The following is a 25306-nucleotide window of genomic DNA, read 5'->3' on the forward strand; positions in this document are numbered from 1 at the left end:
TAGAACTGGCTGAAAGAAGACAGTAAGCCGGGCAATTTTTATACTACCCTGGAAACTTATAATTATAAAGTTTGGTGAACTTTGTGAACTTTTTAAAATGTGTTTTTGCTGCAGACTTGTGATTGATGTGGAGGATCGTGGGGCAGAGGTGAAGCAGGTTAAATGTGGAGATGCTGATTGAGCTGCCCGGATGTGCACAGCCTGCCAGCGGCTCTACAGGGTTAGCACCTACATCACCGCATTCCCCAACCCAGTGCAATTTGAAATTAGATAAACATTTTGGCCATGGTGTGCCAAGCCAGAATTCAACCTTGCTTCTCAATAGGTGTGTTAACTTTATAAAAGCCAACTTTTTTTTTTTTTTTTTTTTTTTTGGTAGAGTAAGCTGGTAGGCATCAAGAACACTAAAGCAGCTCCATTAGGTGGAAAGGAGGTGATTTTTTTTTTTTCCTGTTGTAACCACACACTAAATCTTCACAATCTGTCACAGCTTGTTCTATAATTCTAAGCCAGCAGTATTCAAAATAGCACAATCAGGACTGTTAGCAAGATGTGGAAATTTTCTTGAGGAGTCGGAATATATCCCAGAAGCCAGGATGTTTGCTGACCATTAGCTGTAATTTCATGCAATCTGTATTGGCTGACTGGTGGACTCAAAGTGGACAAATGAACACAAACAGGCTGAGATTCGTGACTACTCAGAAAGACTCTCTTGTCTCATGATCTTGCGAGCTATACATCGGCACCCTCTTTTCCTTAGGGAAGCGTCAGATATCTTTATGACTCTCCTGGAAGCTTCTTCCTAGAAAAGGGAACAATTGAAGCTCCTGTGTGTAAGGACCTGAATCTATCACCCACACTAGGGTTTTAGAACCCAAACAGACTTTTCTTTCAGATGCGGAAACCAAGGCCTCAATGCCTTGGGACAAGCTCAGAGACATATGGTTGGTTGATGGAAGAGCCAAGACCAGAACCCACTGGGACCCACTTGTAATGCAGCCAGATAGTCACAAAAACACAGCTCTTTCAAGAGGAAGGCAATTGACTCTGCTCTCATCTGGCACAAAGTAATTACTCACTAAATGCTACTCAGAATTACTGTTGTTATTATTTTTATTTCACTCACGCCCTTCATATTGTGAACAATATATTTTATACGTTTATATGGCTTATATTCAAATTTTAAAGGAAATACCAGAAAGGCATACTTTCAGATCTGGAAAAGATCTCGAGTGGGTGTCTGGTTCAGCTTTATAAGCACACTGTCCTTGCCACAATGACTCTCTTTGCAATAATAACAAATATATTCTTTACGAGCTAGATTATGTGACTTAGATAGAAAGGAGTTAGTATAGAAGAAATCTTTTTAAAGTTCAATTTCAGAGTTTGCTGAAAAAACTTAAGAATCTCTCTCGCTTTCATGCAGTAATATATTATACTTGAGATCTATGTGCAAACATGTACGTATTTTAACATTGTATGATTTTAACATTATGTAAATATTTTGAAAAGTAAAGTAATTCTAGCAACGAATTAACTTAAGGCAACTGGACAACATATTTTAACAAGCTGTTTATATATATTATGGAAAGTTTTACTGAGAAAGTATTTTTATTTTTTAAAACCTATATTATGGCAATTTTACATCAGTCCTTTCTTATTACTAAGATGTTAACATAAAAAAAGCATTCCTTAAAGGGACAAAATTATGACAGTTGCATCTATAATTTTCTGTACTCCAAACCTTGACTATTTAAACTGCTTCCATTTCTGTGTACAAACCTGAGTGGGTTTTTATTACCCTCAAATTAAAGGCTTATTTGGAAAATTTGAGCTAAGATGCACACTTATCCTGCTACTGCCATCTTCTTTCCACTGTATTCTCCCAACCTATTGGGAGGGCAAGTTTTTAAAACCAAAACTTGTTCTAGCTATTAATTTCAGGTTCTTCACCTGTACCACATAACATGGAATAAATTGGAGGCAATAACCTTGACTGACTTTTCAAATTTGTTTTACTCATACCTCCCCTCCTCACCCTCTGGTAACCATAGGTGAAGACAACTAAAAGAAAACTGAAAGTGAATGGAAGTAGGGGTCCAGAAAATTGAATGAGTGAATGAATGAATGAGTGAATGAACAAACTGAAATATGACTAACATGTTCTGCTATTAAATAACAATCATAATCACAACACTAAAACCAATATTTTTAAATATATTTTTATTGTTGATAGTATTATAGATATCTCCGGTTTTCCCCCTAAAAATTAATATTTTTTGAGCATCTTACCATAAGCCAAGTACAGCTTAGTACTTTATATGGATAGTACATGTTCTCAAAAAGTTAGTAATCCACTATTTAGCCAGTAATTACATCATTACCTTCATGGGTATTAGAACTATAATTAGCTTTTACTAGGCTAAGACATTCTTCTCTTATGTTGGTAATATTTAACAATATTTTCCTGGTTAATGCCAACAAAAACAAGTTTTATTCTGCAATGTTGCCTAGATGATCCATATAGAAAGATTATCTGTGAGATTCTCAAATGGCATGAACACTAGGTGAGTGTTTTTTATAGTTTCCTCGTGTTTGTTTTTTAGGGTAATAAAACATGTAAGATCAAAGTAAGGTAGATCTTCGATCAACTCTAGGTTGGTCACTTTGCTGCTTTTATGTTTTACCATCAACAGTTAGGCTTTGCTCCAGTGAGTCCTTGTAGATTAATCTTCCCACCCCTGTGACAGCTATTTGCTTTCCACAAACAAGCTATCCTGGTGGCTTGCTGTCTTTTGTCTTTTTTCTTGTCATCTTTGAAGTCCTTTGAGTTAGGCTGCAGCGATTCTTACAAGGGCCTTTGTTCACTGGTAGTTTTGTGTTGTTTATGTATAAAAAGGTGAGATTTATAAAAATATCTGTGCTAAACACAAATTTGATTATTTTGCTTTCCCATAATTAAAACCTTTTTACTTGCACTGTTGCTTTTATTATGTTTTTGTTTTCTTTAGCATAGTTTGCAAAATCATGCAAGGACCTCATTTTTATCTCTTATTTTTCCCCACTTTGCACACTATGCTTCAGCTAAATTGAACTCTTAAGTTGTTTAAACAATCCGTGATCTCTCTCACCTGCCCAGAACACTCTTATATTTTTCTCCTCTGCCTTCCCTTTTTATTGGCTCACTTTTATGCTGCATTTTTAGTTCCTACTTTTTTTCTCATTTGTTAGAAATGGTACCATTTCTATGGAATCTAAACCTATATTATCACACTCATCTATTTGTTCTATCCAGCAATTTTCACATTGTATTATCACTAGTTATGTATCTGAATTTGGACTAACCTATACATTTCTTCAAGTCAGAGATTATATCTAGTCCACGACTATATTCCCAACACCCATTAAAGTGTCAGGCACAAAGATGCTTAATAAGTACTTACTGAGTGAATGGATGTGGGGGGGGGGGGTGGTAAGAGATGAGTTAGAGGCAGATATGGAGTACTGTATGTGTTACTCAAAGGAACTTGTCTTCTTGGATCACAAAGCAGATTCTGAGTTACAGAAAACATACTTGTAGATTTTCATTTTCATAGATATTTCTTGTAGTGATGTGGAGGATGGGTTAGAAGTAACAAGACTACTGACAGGGAGACTAATTACTGGGCTTTTTGTTCAAGAGAGAAAAAATGAGAACCTTAAACTAAGTGGCCATGGGAATGAGATGAGGAAATAAATTACATAACCATGAATAATATAAGTATCATAACCCTTGAGAAACTATTTGAAATGGTGTCAGAGAAGGAAGAGAGAAAGGCTATTCAGAGTTCTAGCTTGGATGATTCTCATACTACTAACAACTGTGAAGTGTATAAAAACAAATTATTTGAGGACTGGTATTTGAATTGAGGGATCTATGGGATATCCAAGTGGAGATGTCGAGTTGACATTCACAAGTGTGGGTGTGGTACTCAGTAGAACATGAATGTCATCAGTATTTGGACATAATGAAGGCCTGTGTTTGTATGAAATCACCCAGAGAGAATGAGTGTAGAGAGAGAACTAAAGAGAGAGTAGAGCCCCCAAAATTATGAGCTTGAAGCATACCTGGTTGTAAGGAACAGAAACCCACTAAAGCTGGATCAAGTCAAGAAGTGGCATGGTAGGTATAATAAGAGTTCTTGTCATAGATTCCAAAGACAAGCTACAAAGAACAGCTCCCCCTGTTGATTACTAGATGTGAAATGTCTACAGTTAAAGTCTTTGTGTTTCCCAAAGGTCTGTTTCTTCTCATCTCTCTGTCCTGTACATTTTTCTCTTGCTCTTTCCCCTTTTGTTGTCTACCCATCCATATCCTTTGCAGGTAGCCAAGGCATCTGTCACCTCTGAATTTATATAATTTCACCATCCCATTGTTCACCATTCTCTGGATAAATTATCTGTGTTTCTGACTTCAAATTCTCAAAGAGAACCCTAGCTAGTTTGGCTCAGTGGATAGAGTGTCAGCCTGCAGACCTAAGGGTCTCGGGTTCAATTCCGGTCAAGGGCATGTACCTCTGTTGTAGGCTCCTTCCTGGCCTGGGCCCTGGTCGGGGTGCATGCAGGAGGCAACCAATCGATGTGTTTCTCTCACATCAATATTTCTCTCTGTCTTTCCCTCTCTCTTCCACTCTCTCTAAAAATCAATGGAAAAATATCATCAGGTGAGGATTAAACACACACATAAAAGCAACAAATTCTCAAAGAGAGAATCTGACTGGGTAGCCAGAGGTCATGCTATAAATATGACTGCAGGAGATGTGGGAAGAGCATATCTTCTTGGGAAAAGGTGTATGCATGGAGACTGCGAATAGCTTCTGTTGTATGTTGTTATTTAAAGGAGCACTTTTCAAATTTTAATGTGCTTACGAATCACCAGAGAATCTTGTTAAAATATAGATTTTAAATAGTAGGTCTGGGTGATTTTTGCATACTGACCATGCTCCCAACAGGTGATGCTGCTGCTGATGCTGTTGGTCTAAGGGCCAGACTTGGAATAGCAAGGATTTAAGGACAAGTGGAGTAGTGGGGATTCTCAAAGAGGGCCGAGTGAGGGCCAGGAGAAAAAGGAGAAGGTAGGAACTATGGGGTAGAGAGTAAAGAATCACGGAGTGTTCAGAAGCATTGAATGTGCCCAGGGTGAGTGAGAGAAAATTGGAAGCCTTTTAAGTATAGTAATATCCAATACTTTGTTAATTCTTTAGTATAAATAATGTCCAATATTTTGTGAATTCTTTTCAGTAGTGTCAAAAGCCTATGCATGAGACAGCAAGAAGATCCATGGCTGGATTAACACAGAGTGTTGCTTTTTATTTTTTGAGGGGGAGGGGGTAGTTACGGTTATAGGAATATGGAAGGGGATAAGAGACGAATATATTAACCAGAAGGTAGAGTAAGTGATAGACCAGGCAGATGAGGTTGTTTTAAATTATGCATTGCCTTTAGATTTTCTTTTCTATAAATACTGGAGAAAGACTCAACTACTTACTGCTTAAGAAGGAAGTTTCCCATGAAAATGTGTGTGGGTGTGGGTGCATATGCACGCACTTGTGTTTTTAATCCCCTTGCAAAGGATATATATCAATGTAATAAGCTGACTCTAGATGGATTTACAACAGTTCACTTGTTTGGATCTTCCAAAAGTATTACCTTTGCCCTTACGTATGGAATGTTCTCATGCTAAGCTGATTATGGAAAGACAGGACTCAAAGTTTAAACATTAACAATTTTATGAAGATAGAAATGTGTTTGAGGGTGTGGTGCATGTGAATTCCTTTGAAGATTCAAAAAAGTGTCAAGCTTAAAGGTGCCTCATCAAGGAAACTGTAATTCAGCTTCTTGTTAATTTTCTAGCTATATCAAGCTTTATTGAAGTGATTGAAGTAAGTGGTAGCCTCATATTCACGATGCTTCCAAAGAATATTTTGAGCTGGAAACATTACAGAGGGAAATCAAACAATTTTCTGGTTAACTCTGGGGAAACCAGAGTTTTGGGAATAAACTGATACCCTTGCTTGGCTGCTGAAAGTCGTAGCGGGAGATTGGAATGACCCATGTAGCCCTGGTCTAGGAGTGACCCTCCCAACATGGAGATGCTCCTTTTGAGTGCAGAGCTTGAGGAAGAGAGGTAAGGGAGGTTGGGATACTTGCCAAGTTTATCACATTAGCAGAATCACAGCTTTGTTGTGAATTGCAAATTCACAGCCAAATTGCCTCCAGATTCCTTGCCATTCTGAAATAATTTGCATAGAGGCCAGAAATCACTTAAGTTTAAATATACTTTGATGAAGTTGTTCAGTACTGTATGTTATCAGTCATTTAATACATTCCAGTATCTAAAGTTTTATTTTACACTTTAATGAAGTTATATCTGGCAGCATTTTACTTGATCTGGAGAGTTGGTGTGTGGCTGTCCTGGTTTTGTAATGATTTAGGCATTAGAATTGGCCCTAGAATTATCAACTGCTGGCCATTAGGTTTAATCTTCAGAAACCATCAAGGCTGCTAAATATTTTAAACCATTTTAAGCAACTAACAGAATTTTCATTCATTAGAATTAAATATAGTCACATAGATCATTCAAAAAAGGACTTTAAATAGATGCAAGCTGAGCCTGCAACTTAAGCTAAATGTTCTGAAAATGATTTTCATTGGCTAGTTTGTCCAACAAATTCATTAGTGAAAATTTCACAGAAATTCAACCAAAGAACAAAATTTAAGTTGAATGCATTCATCTTGTTCAGCATTTAACACAGTATAGGAAAAACAATTACTCCATCTACAGATCTGTGTTGAAAGTAGCTAAAATTGATCTCTAGATTTAGCTCCTGGTTTCTGAAACTCCTGTTTTTGTAAAATTTTAAAGTACATCATATTTTATTTACAGAGAAGTACTTGGATCAATAGTGGAGTAGAAATTTAAATCTCTGAGATTAAAAAAAACCCATAAGATAATCGTTATTGAATTTGTATTTAAATGTTTATAAATTAAGATAGGCTTTGGCATGACTGGGAGATTTTCCATTTTAGGTTTGAGTTCCTTTGAAAAATAAAATTTTGTAAAACTATGTATGAGTAGATTATTGCCAAACATTCACAAGCATAGGCAAGCACTGACGGTGGAATTTGTTTTGTTTAAATTACCTGAAAACTTTGCTTTTATAAGTTATAGGTGTGAACATGTTACTATATCTGTTTTTTAGAACATCTGGAACCAGATGTTTTGAGTTGGGTAGTTTTTAAAAAAATATTTTTTATTGATTTTTAGAGAAGAAGGAGACAGAGAGAGAGAGAGAGAGAGAGAGAGAGAGAGAGAGAGAGAGAGAGAGAGAAGCATGGATGTAACAGTGCAATATTTTAGAATTAGCCTCTTAAAACATATTAAGTTGGGGGTGATTGTACTATGTTTACGAAATTTCCCATTGAAAAACATTGTCTCTTAAAAGGGTACTGGGGCTTCTTTTGTGTGTGTTTTTTTTTTTTTTAAAGTGGCACCTTTTATTCCCCCCCTAGAAAGACAATAGACTTAGTTTCAGAAGAGCTGGTTTGACTCTTGGTCCTGCTATGAATTCTATATGTAACTTTGGGCAAATTATGTAATCTACATTAGCTTTATTTGTTTCATTTGAAGATGGAGGTGGAACTGTTTCTCAGGGTTATTATGATATCAAATGAGGTAATATAAGTGAGAGCCCCTTAATGTGAATTGATCTGTAAATATAATTTACATGACAATATTGCGTTTAATTGACATTTAACCCAATTAAGATAATCACTCTTTAGTAGTGCTATCTCTAAATTCTGTCTAGCTACTGGAGATGAGAAGCACGGGAGAGAATGCTTTAACTGTTGTTTATTTTTTTATTTTTTAAAATACTTTATTGATTTTTTACAGAGAGGAAAGGAGAGGGATAGAGAGTTAGAAATATCGATGAGAGAGAAACATCGATCAGCTGCCTCCTGCACACCCCCTACTGGGGCTGTGCCCACAACCAAGGTACATGCCCTTGACCGGAATCAAACCTGGGACCCTTCAGTCGGCAGGCCGACACTCTGTCCACTGAGCCAAACTGGTTAGGGGTAATTGTTGTTTTTTAAATGAACATTATGAGTGTAGTGTCTCTTCTTTCTCTTTTCTATCCCAATGCATGCCTCAGAGAAAGAGAGATGCTACCGAAGTGGGGTGCTATTTTCTTCTCTGAAGTTATTGATGCACATATTGTGTGTTATAGAAATGATGAATAATAGCCAACACTGAAGTAGTGCTAACTATACCTGTACAGCTCCCAGAACTTCACAGTACTAACCCTTCTAGTCGTCCCAATAACCCTAGGAGACAGGTGCTGTTACTACCACCTGTATAAAGTTGGTGACACTGAGGCACAGAAAGACGAACTTGTTCAAAATTTCATAGTCAGTGTTTCCAGTCAAATTTGAATTTTCCTGTATCTTTCATTCAATTCTTAGGGAAGAATTTGGCAAGAACCATATACCGTGATAAAGGATATCATGAATATTACTTGGGTCTTGGATACATGGAATGGCATCTCTTTTTGAATAAATGATACTACTGCCTGCACACATGCTGAGATGACACAAAGAGAGTAACTTATTTTCCTTTCTTTTTTTTAAATACATCTTTATTGATTCCAGAAAGGAATGGAGAGGGAGAGAGAGTTTCTATTGAGAGAGAACCATTGATCTGCTGCCTCCTGAACACCTCCCACTGGGAAGCCTGCAACCTAGGCATGTGCCCTGACTGGGAATCGAACCGAGATCTCCTGGGTCATAGGTTGACACTCAACCACTGAGCCATGCTGGCTGGGCTGTTTTTCTTTTTAATCTTCAGTGCATATTATTGGATAGATTAGTGTTAAATTACTTTTTTTCTCCTCAGCCTAAGGTACAGTAATAGGAAGTTAGCCTTATCAGAAAGGTCCAGTCATCTGGGTCCTGTGCTAGGAGTGAAATAATTGAACCCCAAGTCCCATCTAAAGAGATATTCCAGAGCTCACACATCCTTTATCTTTCTCTTAGACTTAGACTTTGTTTGAATTCGGTTCATATACTAAGTCATTTTTAATTTAAGCATTTTCTCATTCATGTAAACTATTTTTTCATCAGTTTCATCAAAGGTCTTCCGTGTGTCAGGGATGCTATAATGAGTAAGATGGTGAATATGACAGTACATACTTTGTGCTTGTGGAATTTAGAGACCAGCAGGAGAAGACAGACAGTAGGCAAATACTCTCACGCTGTGCTGACTAGTGCTACAAGGGAGAGAAGTCTGTGGTCCAGGGATGGATGAGAGAAAGCATTTGGAGATCACTTGATGATCATAAATTGCTTTCTCCTGGCTGTCTTTGGGCCTGTACAAGGTGTTGGAGATTTAGGGAGGCAGAGCTAAGAGAGGGTAAGTTAGCAAGAATAGATGGGGAGCAGAGTTGGCAAGGCAGTGCATGATACAAAAACAGTGCATGACACAAGGTGGCCACAGGGAGAAGAAAAAAGCAAAAGGTAATTCGAGCAGCGTAACATATACCTCCCTGAATATTTCACCATATAGAGAATAATATTTGTTATGACTACCATTTTCAAGAAAAGCTATTGCATCTTCATTCTCAATTCTGTAAAAAAGGGAGGGACATGATTTAGAGTGATTTCCATTACCATAGTGGAAAGTACTTTATTGTTGGAAAATTTCTGTGTCAGTTTTATGGAAATTACTTTATCCAGAATGTTGGATAAATGGAATTTGGCCTACATTTATGCAAATATTTAAATTTAGTATGATGATTAATGGCAAAGGCATTGGGACAACAGTAGACCTTGGTTTCTGGTTCTACCTGGTAGCCAGAGCCTGGATAAATCATAATTGAGAATTAATTGATTATTTTACATTTACCTCTTACTACCATTTGTCACCATAGTATTTGTTTGTCTTTGTATTCAAAACGGATATGATCCTAACCAGAATATGCAAATTGACCATCACTCCAACACACAAGATGGCCACCCCATGTGGTCAAAGATGGCCACCACAAGATGGACGGCAGGAGAGGGCAGTTGTGGGCGACCAGGCCAGCAGGGGAGGGTAGTGGGAAGGGACCAGGCCTGCAAGGGAGGACAGTTGGTGGTGATCAGGCCTACAGGGGAGGGCAGTTAGGGGTGACCAGGCTGGCAGAGGAGGGCAGTTGGGGGCAACCAGGCCTGCAGGGGAGGGCAGTTAGGGGTGACCAGGCTGGCAGGGGAGGTCTGTTAGGGGCAACCAGGCTGGCAAGGGTGGGAAGTTGGGGGTTACTGGGCCAGCAGGGGAGGGCAGTTGGGGGCGATCAAGCTGGCAGGGGAGCAGTTAAGCGTCAATCAGGCTGGTAGGGGAGTGGTTAGGGCAGCCGTGGGCAAACTATGGCCCGTGGGCCGGATCCGGCCCGTTCGGCTGTTATATCCGGCCTGCAGAGCCGAAAGAGCGGAGGGTTCTCTTGCTCTCCCCTCCGCTCCTTTACTTTGAATTTATATTAGTTCACACAAACACTCCATCCATGCTTTTGTTCCGGCCCTCCGGTCCAGTTTAAGAACCCATTGTGGCCCTCGAGTCAAAAAGTTTGCCCACCCCTGGGTTAGGGGGTGATCAGGCTGGCAGGCAGAAGCAGTTAGGGGCAATCAGGCAGGCAGGCAGGCGAGTGGTTAGGAGCCAGCAGTCCTGGATTGTGAGAGGGATGTCCCAGATTGGAGAGGGTGCAGGCTGAGGGACACGCCCCCCCCCCCCCACCCATGCACAAATGTCATGCACAGGGCCTCTAGTATGTAATAATCCTTCAGAGACTTCATCTTTCCTGTTCATTGCTATATACTATTTATAATAGTGCCTGGTATGTAACAGGCACTCAATAAATATTACTGAGTGAATGCATAAATAAGATAATCACACAAGTATATAATTACAAACTGTGGTAAATGAAACTATTTTCAAAACCATAAATATTTCACACATACAAGTGATCCTATTTATTTGAATTTTACAAAAAATAGTCTGTCAGAAGATAACCTGTTTATTTTTTGTATTGGATGTTTTCTCTCTTTTTTTCCAATTACAGTTGACATTCAATATTATCTTATACTGAGGCCTGATGCACGAAATTCGTGCACGGCGGGGGGGGGGGTGCCCCTCAGCCCAGCCTGCACCCTCTCCAATCTGGGACCCCTCGAGGGATGTCCAACTGCCCGTTTAAGCCCAATCCCGGTGGTATCGGGCCTAAACGGGCAGTCGGACATCCCTCTCACAATCCAGGACTGCTGGCTCCCAACTGCTCGCCTGCCTGCCTTCCTGATTGCCCCTAACCGCTTCTGCCTGCCAGCCTGATCACCCCCTAACCACTCCTCTGCCAGCCTGATTGATGCCTAACTGCTCCCCTGCCAGCCTGTTTTCCCCTAACTGCCCTCCCCTGCAGGCCTGGTCACCCCTAACTGCCCTCCCCTGCAGGCCTGGGTCCCCCCCAACTGCCCTCCCCTGCAGGCCTGGTCACCCCCAACTTCCCTCCTCTGCCGGCTTGGTCATCCCTAACTGCCCTCCCCTGCTGGTCTGATCGCCCACAACTGCCCTCACTTGCAGGCCTGGTCCCTCCCAACTGCCTTCCCCTGCTGGCCATCTTGTGGTGGCCATCTTATGTCCACATGGCAGAAGGATCTTTGACCACATGGGGGCAGCCATCTTGTGTGTTGGAGTGATGGTCAATCTGCGTATTATTCTTTTATTAGATAGGATAGAGGCCTGGTGCACGGGTGGGGGCCAGCTGGTTTGCCCTGAAGGGTGTCCCAGATCAGGGTGGGGGTTCCCTTGGGGTGTGGGGCAGCCTGGGTGAGGCGCCTGTGGTGGTTTGCAGGCCGGCCACGCCCCCTGGCAACCCAAGCGGAGGCCCTGGTATCTAGGGTTTATTTATCTTCTACAATTGAAACTTTGTAGCCTGGAGTGGAGCCAAGCCTTCTGCTTGCTCCCGTGGCAGCAGCCATTTTTTGGGGGGATTTATGTATCTTCTATAATTGAAACTTTGTAGCCTTAAGTGGAGGCCTGGGCTGGCCAGGGCTGCAGAAGCTTGGCTTCCTCCATCACCGGGACAACCCTAGCCTCCTGCTCTTTCCAGCTCCGTGGCTGCGCCATTTCTGTTTGGGTTTATGTATCTTCTATCATTGAAACTTTGTAGCCTGGAGTGGAGGCCTAGGCCGGCAAGGGCAGGCGGAAAGCTTGGCTTCCTCCATTGCCAGGGAAACCCATGCCTCCCTCCTGCTCTCTGTGGCAGTAGCCATCTTGGTTGGGTTTATTTGCATATTTGCTCCTGATTGGCTGGTGGGCGTGGCTTGTGGGTGTAGCGGAGTTATGGTTAATTTGCATATTACTTTTTTATTAGATAGGATTAGTTTTAGGTGTACAGCATAGTGGGTAGACATACAATTTAGGAAGTGATACCCCTAATAATTCTAGTGCTCACCTGGCACCATACATAGTTATTACAATATTATTAACTATGTTCCCTATGCTGTATTTTACATCCCTGTAACTACCAATTTGTACTTCTTAATCCCTTCACCTTTTACACTGAGCCCCCTCCCCCCTCCCACCTGGCAACCCTCAGTTCATTCTCTGTATCGGTGAGTCTGCTTCTGTATTGTTTATTTTTCTCTTTAGATTCCACATATAAGTGAAATCATATGGTATTTATATTTCTCTAACTTATTTCACTTAGCATAATACCCTCTAAGTCCATTCATGTTGTTGCAAATGGAAAAATTATGTTCTTGCCCTAACTGGTTTGGCTCAGTGGATAGAGCATTGGCCTGTGGACTGAAGGGTCCCAGGTTCGATTCTGGTCAAGGGCATGTACCTTGGTTGCAGGCACATCCCCAGTAGAGGGTGTGCAGGAGGCAGCTGATTGATGTTTCTCTCTCATCAATGTTTCTAAGTCTCTATCCCACTCCCTTCCTCTCTGTAAAAAATCAATAAAATATATTTTTAAAACAGATTATGTTCTTTCTTATGGCTGAGTAATATTCCACTGCATGTGTGCACTGCATCTTCTTTATGCAACTGTCTATTGATGGGAACCAGAGTGCCCTAGCTGCCTTTTGGTTGAAATGCAAATTGGTACAGCCACTATTGAAATAGTATGGAGGTTCCTCAAAAAATTAAAACTAGAACTACCTTATGACCCAGCAATTCCACTTCTGGTTGCTTTTTTAAAAACATTTACTTCCTAAGTGTTTCTCTTCCTTTATATTCACGGTTTGTAATATTGAGTTCTACTTTATGGTTGGGTAAACCTTTGAACCCAGTTCAATTACTATCTAGAATAGAGATTCTTACCTATGCTCAGTGAAGCTTTGTGAAGTCTGTGAGGCTCCTGAGGCCTCATGCACTCCTAAAAACAGGCCAAAGGTAGTGGCCCCTGTGCATTTTACTAGAAACATTTCCCATAGCTTTCATCAGATTCTCAGAGTACATGCCCTCCCACCCCCACACCAGTTTTAGAATGATTGCTCTAGAATATGTATTTTTCTTTTCACTTTTTGTTTCTTTATTGGTTTATTTTTGTTGCTTCTTTTCCCCTGAGATGGTTTTATTTTCCTTTTAATATTCATGATTATGTTTTGGTATTTTAAGATGTTTACTGTTTGTCCCCAGCATGTGGTATTCTTGGATTATTGTACGGCTTCTGATCCTAGCCCTTCTCTCATGTCTCTTTTTTGTCTGGCCAACAGTGTGCGGATGTGCCAACTGCAGGCTTGTGCTATCCAACCCTTCCGGGACCTTTACTTCTCCATGCTACCCTAACGACTACCCTAACGCCCAGTATTGCATGTGGACCCTCCGAGCCCCCGCTGGCTATATCATTCAGATAACGTTTAATGACTTCGACATTGAAGAAGCGCCCAATTGCATTTATGACTCATTATCCCTTGATAATGGAGAGAGCCAGAAGAAATTTTGTGGAGCAACTGCCAAAGGCCTATCATTCAACTCAAGTGCAAATGAGATGCTTGTGTCCTTTTCAAGTGACTTCAGCATCCAGAAGAAAGGTTTCAATGCCAGCTACATCAGAGGTATGTAAACCAAAGACTGTGCCAACCTTCTGCTTTCATTTAACATGCTCTACGATAAACACAGGACCAGGAGCCAGACTTACGCTCTTTTATGTGAATGTGAATGTGAAGGATTAGGGTTAGAATGTAAGGGCAAGCAGTTGTTAATATTCCATGAGTATTCTCATTAGCAATAGATAGCTAGCAGATCCAAAAAGATCTGCTTGCAGTAGAGCTGAATTCCTTTATATTGTTTACATGCAGAACATATAAAGGCTGCTTGGAAGACAGTAGATTTTCCACAGCTAATAATTGAAATCTGTAATTTTAACATCTCTCTACTGAATGTTTAAAACATTCCTATTTAGAAATCATCTTCTTTTAGGCTTTTAAGATGTTGCCTTTTAAGGAACTATGCTAGGGGATAAATATAAAAATTAGCATAGAAATTAAAATTTTTAAAAGAGCTATTTATTACTTATGCTAATAAACAAAAAAACTGAGGAAAGCCTCTTGAAAAATGGCAGTTGAAGGAAAGAAAATATATTTTTATCAAATACATTTCCTGGATTCTGGCATGTCTTAACATTTAAATAATTCTGTTCTTTCTAAAACCCGTCTTTGCTTAAGGAAAATGCAAGCTTCCAAACTGTGAGATGTAGTTATACTGTTTTTTCTCTTGAGCTTCTTAAGTAGATTTCATGTATCAAGGGAAGAAACAAAAAAGAAAGGCACTACAATGAAAATGAGTCATCATTATAAATTGTGTTTTTGGTGGCAAGGTTATTTACTATTTGTAATGGACAGATATGTGGTTAATTGAAACACATGCTTTAATTCTTCAAATAATGTTTTTAAAATGCTAAAGTATTATAGGAAATATGAAAATAGAAAGGAGCAAATTACAATTACCTATTGATATACCACCCTCAGCCATAACCACTAATAAAATATTGATGGACATGCTTGCTTCTAGCCTTTTCATTTTAACAACATATGTAGAATACTGGGTTCATATTGCATAAGATCCCAGTGGGTAAATAGACTTGTGAAGTGTTTAATATTTAAAAAGTGGACTAAAATATACAATTCTGTTAAATTCCATCATGGAATTTTAACTAAAATATTTATATAAAATGATGTTTCTTACCATCAACCTATTCTTGGTGTATATTAAAGTATATTCAAAGTAGTGTTCATTTGAAACCAGTATTAAGCAATATTTTTGTGGAGGGCTGCTTCTCTTTCAAATCAGTTGATGATGTTTCACAGTGTCTATTATATTAGCATAGGGCTAAATACATTGTATTATTTAATCATTTCACATATGTCACAGAAAGACTAGGCTGATTTATGTTATTTTGAATTTGTTATGCATGTAATAAAAGTAATCTATATTAGTAATCAGTACTAGCTATAGATTGACAAGCACTGCCCTAGTGCTTTGCAGGCATTAACTTACTTAATTCCTGTTGACCACCTGTGTAATAGGTGCCATGGTCCTTCATTTTGCAGCTAAAAAGACTAGGGCAGAACAATGTGCATAATTTGTCCAAGGTCACACAGCACAGCGGAAGAGCTGGGATAGGGACCTCCATCGTCTGCCCTTTGAACCACTGCCCCTTACTATTCCTCACAAACTAGCTCAAATGTAAAGGAAATAGTGCTTAAAATTACAGTTTTGTTTGTTGTGTTACTAGACTCCCTCTCCTCAATGGCAGTGTCTTTGCCTTCATTCCTGAAATACCCGCGTGATGGGGGACATGAGTAGGATATCGGGTGTCTGAAGAGGAGAAAGGCAATTGTTAATGAAAAATAGAACTATTAGTTATTATATTTAGAAATTATTTGAAAGTAACATATTTTTTCAAAGTCTTACATATGAATAGAGCTTTCCTGAAACCAGTAGTTTTTTAATTATTTTTTTTCTTTCAGTTCAGGGATGAAGAAATATACTTGTTATTAACGAGGCTGGTTGTACCTCAAAGATTTCAGTGTGATATCTAACCATGATTAGAGTTTAAATGGGTGGGACTTTTTTATTGCTATTACTAATATTGGTATAAGGTAATGGGTTGGTGATAGAGGGTAGATGAACAGCGAAAGAGGAGAGCAGTAGGCAAAAAAGTCAATTAGTGGAGAGGTTGGGTGTATCAGACATTTTGTATCTCATTGGTCCGTATCTGAAGTTAACATCTTTTATCTGTTATTATGTTTTGTCCTAGTCGCTGTGTCCCTAAGGAATCAAAAGGTCATTTTACCCCAGATACTAGATGTGTACCAGGTATCTGTTGCAAAAAGTGTCTCTATTCCGGAGCTCAGCGCTTTCACACTCTGTTTTGAAGCAGCCAGGATTGGCAAGGAAGACAGTGAATGGATGGCTTTCTCCTACTCAAATGTATCCTTCACACAATTACTCAGTTTTGGAAAGGACAAGAGTGGCTACTTTCTAGCCATAGCTGGCTCAAAATGTTTACTGAACAGCGTGTTACCTATAAAGGATAAAGAAGACGTTTTCACAGAAAGCTTTGAGCTGCTCTGCATTGTTTGGAATAATTCTTTGGGTTATATTGGTATCAATTTCAAAAGAAGGCACCAAATAGTTCCATGCAATGCGAGCATTAATAAAGTTATTTCTGGGAATGGGAAATTGTTGTTGGGCTCCAATCAAAATGGAATTGCCTCTCTAAAAGCGGACATTTATAACTTTCGACTTTGGAATTTTACCATGAGTTCCAAAATCCTCTTCAACCTCAGCTGTAATGTGAAAGGGAATGTGGTCGACTGGCAAAACGACTTTTGGAATATCCCAACCCTAGCTCTGAAAGCTGAAAGCAACCTAAGCTGTGGTAAGTCTGTGGCCTATTAACTTTTTTTTAAAGCATTGCTCTTTGAATATGTTTGGCAACAAAAAATTACCTATACATATATGTATATAAAATTATATATGTACACATATATAATTACGTTAAGCATGTATTTATGTGGAATAAGTACATATATGTATATACATTTGTGTATATATATATATATAGTTAGCATTAATTAGCTCTTTTAATTTTTAAAATGTTATCTGCTCAACTATTCATTGTAAACATTTGATTATAAGCCATATTTTTTCAATCAAAGCCTTTGATTCTACCATTTTTAAGTTTTCTTTAGGTCATAAAATATTACACAGTTTATCACTAACAAACAATAGTTATAATTACCATATATCAAATAGAAATATTAACACCAGACCTGAAACAAAAGGAACAAATAAGTTACTGTTTTTAATTACATAGATACAGCAAAATGCTGATTTTTATGTTATTTAAATAAACCACCACCACCTAAAAGCATGGTATTTAGTCAGTATTAAACATCACAACTGTCCATTTAAGGAAAATCTTTGATAATCAGAAATTATCATTGTTTTATTTGAACTTTTATTCTAATTATTTTAAAATGAGCGTTGTCATTTGTTTCAAATACTCTTCTCTTTGATTGCTTTTTGAGAGACTTTAAATGTGATAATATTAGATGTAACTAAATGCAAAATGCTTAGAGAAAATAACTCTGTGTAACATAATTATATTAAAACTAGAGGCCCGCTGCATGAAATTTCATGCACTCGGATGGGTCCCTCAGCCCGGCCTGCACCCTCTCACAGTCTGGGAGCCCTCGGGGGATGTCTAAGCTGCAGTCTGGCCTCCCTCTGCGGGAGGCAACCAGCGTGCCAGTCAGGGGACGTCGCCAGCGGCAAGCGGCCAGCCCCACCTTCTAACATCCTGCCCGTGGCAACCGGGTGGGCTGATCAGGAGAAGGCGCAGGCTGGCAAGCAGCCAGCCCTGCCCGCTCCTGATTGCCCCTCTGCTGCTTCTGGTTGCTGCTGCACCCTGCCCGCTGGCACACGCCTTGGCTGGCCTGGCACCGCCCCCTGCCGACGAGTCCTACTGCCATTTGGTCAATTTGCATATTATGCTTTTATTATATAGGACAGACTTCTATCAAATATTCTCTAGGTACATAAGTTAATTTTGAAAGTCCTTATTTTACTACAGGACTAATAAAATACAAAATGTGAAAGTTTCATTATCATATTGAATGTTATATGACTAAAGCTAAGGTATTGATAAATATAATTTGTAGTCACAGAAATAATTCTCATTAAAGGAGAGAAGAAGTGGCCTAATATTAAAAAGTAATTTGTATGTGACCTTGGAAGGGATTCTTTCAGAAATTTGTTCCCAGTATTTTTAAGAAAGTAGGCCCCAATGTGAAGACCTGAGGTCACCTCCCCAGTTTCCCTGACCTGTGTTTGCCCTGCTGGCCTGGGGAACTCCTGTCACCTACCCATCTTTGTGGGTAACCCATCTCTCCATGTGGTCACGGTGCTGCTGCAGATGTTGGGAGGCTATTAAGTGATGTCATTTGCCAGTTATTTCCTTGTGGGTTGTTGGAAAGAGGGTAAACCACGACCCTGTTCCAGAAGGAGACTGTGGAACTTTGTAAGAGCTAAAGGTGTTCCCCAGCTGCCCTCGGTCTGATTGGCTGCAGAGCACTTCAGGGATCCCCAAGAAGTCTTTTACTCAGTGAGGAAATTGAGAAGGTCAAGCATGTGTATTTGGTGTGGGATGGTGGACAGGAGGGTAGGACAGTGGGACACTTCCTGCATCCTTAGTTGAGAAGCCTGTTTTCATCATGTCCTGGGTCATTACTAAAAGTCATAATGAAGACCCTTTAGCGTTTTGTCTTTTTGTGGGGCAGAATTTGAGGACTCTGGCAATTAAAACAAAACAAAAAAAGAAAAGAATTGGCTAGGTATGTTAGTAATTGCTAACACTTAATTTATACTGAAATTGAATACATATATTATTTTCTAGGTACTGTTTTAAGAACTTTACTAGTACACATATTAACTCATTTTTTACAACATAGATCTCATGATGTGCGTTTTATTATTAACCTCATTTTGCAGAAGAGAAATCTGAGACCCAAAGAGGTTAAGGAATTTAACCAATGTCACTTCAATAATGTGGCTAAATTCAGGAATTGGTTTTAGAGCAATGCATTCTTAACCAGTATAAATAAGACTGTGCTTCAGAATAAGCAGGACTAGAAAACGGGACGTAGTGCTAGAGCAGGTGAGCTAATCCTGACCCAGGTGAGAACTAGAAGATCCAGGAGCCATCTCTTCTGGCCAGAGCACCTTCTGCGGGAAAATGCTAGCTTTCTAGGGTGTTAACATGTATTTGTGTGGGTTGTTTTTTTTTAATTAATAAGGTTTCTTTTCTGCAATGCTTCTTGAGTGCCTTAATATAATAAAATGTGAGGGATATAGTGTACAAGAATTCCTAAATTTCTCTAAGAAATCCTGTAGACCAGAGATTGACAAAGTAGGAGGGCCTATGGCAGGTCATCTGTTTTCTTAAAGTTTTATTGAAACACAGCCATGCCCATGAGTTGTTTCGTTTTGTTGTTTTGTTTTTAACAGCGTAGTTAAAACTCCTTTCCCAAGTCTTAAGACTACCAGAATACATCAGATTCATGCCCAGGTATCATAGTCATCTATAAGTTTTCAGAATGATTTCATTCAAAGGAGTGGCACTAGTTTACCTAACCAGTGATGTGAATTACTTTATTTTTTATAATTGTCTTCTTGACATTCCAAGATGACGCTAAACGCCCACATTTCATAGATTCAGATATCTTGGACTGAGTTTCAGGAATCATAACAGGAGAGAGAGAGGGAGTTTCCTGCCGTTTAATCATCAGCTTTGGGAGTTGAAGAACCAAGTCACTTATTAACTGACAGGAAATACCTGTAACACAGATTATATCTAAGTTTATTAGTTCAGCAAAACTTCAAGAATTGGAAAAAAGTATGCTCTATTAACATTTTAACCTTTCCTTTCCCCCAGAATGTAGTGGCTTGCTGTTTATGGTATTAATAATTTCCCCAAACTAATGATCAGTACAGTAACCAATGGGAAAGTAGAATTTCATACCTAACATTCCATTGGCCTGACGATGTCTGTTAAATATGAACTTTTATTTCAGAATCAACTTGTGGTGGACAATGAACAGATTTTTTTCTAAAGGTGTTTTGCTAACTAAGTAAAGTTTCCATATGAAAAAAAGATAGTAAAACAGACCTAACTACATTTAAATATCCTGTCATTTGTTTCAAATATGAAATATTCTAGCCTTAATAAAATAAAATAAAAAGTGTTTCAACAGTTTCAGAATTGGACTTTTTTTGTTGTTTTCCTAAACTATTCTAAGCATAGTTGGGGAATATACCTTAATTAAGAAATTTTCATCAGAGTTTCTTAAAAGCATGGCTAATCTTGTCAGTCTTTTTTAGAAAGAAATGCTTTATTTAGCAGCACTTCTTTTTATTTTATAGCATCATTCTTTTTCTTAGAACAATTTTCATTAAACATATTCAGCTTTATGACCTCCACAGATAGACAGCTTTCTTGGCTGGCTCTTTAATTATAGGTGCAAGTATTTGCCTGTGTTATGATTCAGGTTTAGATACTGGCTAGTGTCCACCATTTTTCACAAAGAACAGACAGTGCCTTCTCTACCAGTTTTATTTATTTTACCGCTGACTGCTCTTTCCTGAGGTGTCATACAGTATAAGTCAATGAATAGCCTAAGTTCAAACAAATTACATTTATTTAACTAGCATTAACAAGCACTTCCATTTATTAGCCACTGTGGTTATAGAGATAAGATACAATTCATAAGTACCCAACTTTGTTGTTATTCTTTTCTAGAAATGTTTGGATTTGTACCAACTTTTGTTTTCATTGTAAAATTTAGCCCTTAATTACTAAGGCATCATCAACTCTTGGATCCCTACCCTTTCATTTTCAATTATTACAGTTCTGTTCTTCATGCCCTAAAACTGATTCACTATAGACTTCTTCCTACCATCCCTAACAAATTTTGACTAGCATTTTTATATATACACTAGTGGCCCAGTGCATGAAATTTGTACACTGACGAGGGGGGTCCCTCAGCTCGACCTGCATCCTTTCACAGTCCGAGACCCCTTGGGGGATGTCCACCTGCCAACTTAGGCCTGTTCCCTGCAGACATCCCTCTCACAGTCCGGGACCCCTTGGGGGATGTCCACCTGCCGACTTAGGCCTGTTCCCTGCAGACATCCCTCTCACAGTCCGGGACCCCTTGGGGGATGTCCACCTGCCGACTTAGGCCTGTTCCCCGCAGACATCCCTCTCACAGTCCGGGACCCCTTGGGGGATGTCCACCTGCCAACTTAGGCCTGTTCCCCGCAGACATCCCTCTCACAGTCCGGGACCCCTTGGGGGATGTCCACCTGCCGACTTAGGCCTGTTCCCCGCAGACATCCCTCTCACAGTCCGGGACCCCTTGGGGGATGTCCACCTGCCAACTTAGGCCTGTTCCCTGCAGACATCCCTCTCGCAGTCCGGGACCCCTTGGGGGATGTCCACCTGCCGACTTAGGCCTGTTCCCCGCAGACATCCCTCTCACAGTCCGGGACCCCTTGGGGGATGTCCACCTGCCGACTTAGGCCTGTTCCCCGCAGACATCCCTCTCACAGTCCGGGACCCCTTGGGGGATGTCCACCTGCCAACTTAGGCCTGTTCCCTGCAGACATCCCTCTCGCAGTCCGGGACCCCTTGGGGGATGTCCACCTGCCGACTTAGGCCTGTTCCCCGCAGACATCCCTCTCGCAGTCCGGGACCCCTTGGGGGATGTCCACCTGCCGACTTAGGCCTGTTCCCCGCAGACATCCCTCTCACAGTCCGGGACCCCTTGGGGGATGTCCACCTGCCGACTTAGGCCTGTTCCCCGCAGACATCCCTCTCGCAGTCCGGGACCCCTTGGGGGATGTCCACCTGCCGACTTAGGCCTGTTCCCCGCAGACATCCCTGTCACAGTCCGGGACCCCTTGGGGGATGTCCACCTGCCGACTTAGGCCTGTTCCCCGCAGACATCCCTCTCACAGTCCGGGACCCCTTGCTCCTTAGCACTGCTGCAGACGCAGGAGAGGCTCCCGCCACCGCTACTGCGCTCTCCAGCTGTGAGCCTGGCTTCTGGCTGAGCAGTGCTCCCCCTGTGGGAGTGCACTGACCACCAGGGGGCAGCTCTTGCATTGAGTGTCTGCCCCTGGTGGTCAGTGCCCGCACTCAGACATCCCTCTCTCAGTCCAGGCTCTCGCAGTCCAAAACCCCCTGCCCCTTACTGCCCACCTGCTGCGGAGGTGGGAGAGGCTCCCACCTCTGCCACTGTGCTCGCCAGCTGGGCTCAAAGCTCCTTAACACTGGCCCCAACACCCATCCACGGGTGGTGGGGGGGGGGGGGCTGGGGAGCAATTGGGGGCCGGGCTGGCTGGGGAGGAGGCTGTGGGAAGTTGAGGTGCCGCGGTCGTGCCCTGTCCCGCCTCTGCGGAAGGGGTGGTGCTGGGATTGCTATGGCTGGCCTGACAGCACAGGATCACAGGACCGCTGGCTCCACCCCCCTCCCACTGGTCATTCGGGAAGGTCGTTCCACCATCTGGTCTAATTAGCATATTAGCTCTTTATTATATAGGATAATATATACATACATTGTATTCACATAATGAAGATAAAATCACTTTATCTTTACAAAGGACTTTATTATTTGGAGATGTTTAAAGTCTTTATGAGCATAAATGATTCTTGGAGATAATTTCATTTGAAATATATTTATTAATGGAAAAATTGTAAAATTTAGCTTAGTACAGTTGCAAAGAAAGAATTGAAAAGGAATTATTTCCCCCATTGTAACTCATGCTAAGGTTTCATTGTTGTCTACTATTATTTGGATTGTGATTAAATAGGTTATGAGATGAGTTGTTGACCACACATCAATCTTTTTTTACCACAACTCCTGTAAATAAATAGTGATTCCTTTCAGTAGTATAATTTCGCAAGAACAACAGATAGAAAAGAAAGATTTTCAGCTTCTCATCAACTGCCCATTTTCAGTGATTACATTTTTTCAAAAAAATTTGACTCTAAATTTTGCAGTTAATATTAAGTAAATACCTTTAAACACCTTTGTGGTATCTATAAAAATCAGTGAACATACATAGGTTACATTCTAAAAACAATTCCTTGATGAAAAAGATATTATCTAGGAGGGATAATTGTCTCGCTTGCTTAATGATATCCTGGTTTGTAAATCTGTTGGCCTAGGAAAACTGATAGCAATAGTGACTTTTTATGCAAATGTGCTGATCATGGAACTAATTAGAAACAAAAAATTTTTTTTTGCATCTACTTTCTATATTTCATATATTTATATAAATGGGTGTTTTTGTAATGCAATATTTATCAATATAATTTCTCTCTGATAATACTCATCACTTGTATTTACACTATCTCCCCAAAATGGTCAAACTTAACATTTATTCCTATATTGAATCTCCATAAGGTCGTGTTTATTGAGTATTTATAAAGCAATGTCCATTTGCTAGACTTTAAGGAACAACTGACAACTTAAATATTAAGAAGTAAATGTTACAATTTCCCACAAAGAGGTGGTCACATATTGAAATGTATACTTGTTCCTATACAATAATACTGATAAAATGTTAAATAAAATTGTCAAATGTCTTACTGTAAATCATAACTCTTCGGGTTTTCTTTCCTATCCCCACCTCTAAGCTCTTTACTATACTGCAGTGGAAATGCAGTTAGCCATAAAACTTCTTTCCCACAACAACGTCCCCTTATCTCCCTTTGTCCTCCAGAGATACTGTATCAGGGCCAGGGAGCCTTTGACTGCCAGCATTGTGTGAAATTTGAGAAGCGCAGGAACTCCCTCCAAGGGCCTCCTCTCTATTCTGTTACAGTGGCTGAGATTTCTTCAGTCATTTTGAGTTTTTAGTTTTTAGAAGTTCCTTACTAACATGTAAGTGCCTAAAGGAGAAATGAGGTCTGGTAAGAAGGGGGCTTAAGTTAAGAATAATGGGCAGAAAACTTCCAAGATAGTATTCTACCTTAGTTCTGCCTGAGGCTGACCTCAACTTCTGCCTCCTCAAATGTTCTTTTTCCATGGTACACTTGTCCAAGCTTTCAATCTTTAAAACCTCTCCTTCCTATCTCTGCTTCCTTTCATAGCCAAGCTTCCTCTTTTTGCATTCACCCCCTCAATCAAACATTGGCAGTCTAGAGTTCTTCGTTCCCACGCTCCTGAAGCTAATTTCTGTCGAACTGCTACCAAAATTCCAGGGCAGAGTTAAAGGTCTTCTCAGTCTTTATCATTCTTGACCTTTCTTGTGCACTTGGTATCGCCACACCCTCCATGAAACTTTCTTCACTTTAATTCTGAAAAACCACCTTCTACAGAAGCTATTTTTACCTTCTCAAACCTGATCCTTACATACAGGAACATCTATGGTTACATCCTTCTCAAATCTTCACTCTAGCTCCAGGGGTCCTAGACCCGGCTATAGCTTCTGTTGAGTATTGCCTGGCTAGATCTCTTTCAAACCCCTGTGCACCTGCCATGTATCCAGGTGTCTCACAGGCACCTCAGTTTTCATTACTGGATTTACTGGTTAGCCCACCTCACCTAAGGTTGTTCTTCTTCCGGTATTTCCTATCTCCTTTTATGAGATTATTATGTACCAACGTCTCAAGCTAGAAACCAGAAGAAAATGTCTTCATCTCTTTTATCCTTCTTCCAAAAAGTCTCTGAATCCTAGACATTCTACTTCCAAATGCCTTGTATCTATCTCTTTCTGTCCATTGTCATTTTAGTCATGATACATACCAACTTGAATCAGTAATGTTTTTCATGCTTCTTGTACCTCACCTCTTTTAATTGGTTGTGGAGCCTCAAAGGTGTTTTCAAACATAAATAGAAATTTCTCACCTAGTTTCCTTTCTCTTTCCCCCGTTTCCTTTAAGAGAGAGTTCAAAATGTGAGCAGTTGTTCATCATGCATTCAGTAATTTGTTCAGCAAAGCTTGAGCACCCACCTGAGATGTGGATGGGATAAACCAGTGGTCGGCAAACCGCAGCTCACAAGCCACATGCGGCTCGCCAGCCGCGGTTTGCCGCTCTGTTGACAAATAAGTTTGCCGACCACTGGGATAAACCATCCTTGGAAAGACATTTGTGGTGCCTACATTCTACAAGGCCCTTAATCCATTGCCTATATATCTGACCATTCCTACCAATTT

The 25306-nt window shown here is 40.2% G+C and overlaps 1 protein-coding gene across 5 annotated transcripts in view; it reads left to right on the plus strand.

Moving 5' to 3' along the window:
• Positions 1 to 25306, plus strand: part of ADGRG6 (adhesion G protein-coupled receptor G6) — a 147441-nt gene that overhangs the window by 57896 nt on the left and 64239 nt on the right. For all 5 annotated transcript variants that reach the window (XM_080667131.1, XM_080667129.1, XM_080667130.1 and 2 more), the window contains exons 3-4: positions 13789 to 14130; positions 16335 to 16958. In XM_080667131.1, the coding sequence (XP_080523257.1) occupies positions 13789 to 14130; positions 16335 to 16958 (966 nt within the window). The remainder of the gene's footprint in view (positions 1 to 13788; positions 14131 to 16334; positions 16959 to 25306) is intronic.

The sequence above is a fragment of the Plecotus auritus genome (genome assembly GCF_963455305.1).
Source record: "Plecotus auritus genome assembly, chromosome: 4".
Lineage (NCBI taxonomy): Eukaryota > Metazoa > Chordata > Mammalia > Chiroptera > Vespertilionidae > Plecotus > Plecotus auritus.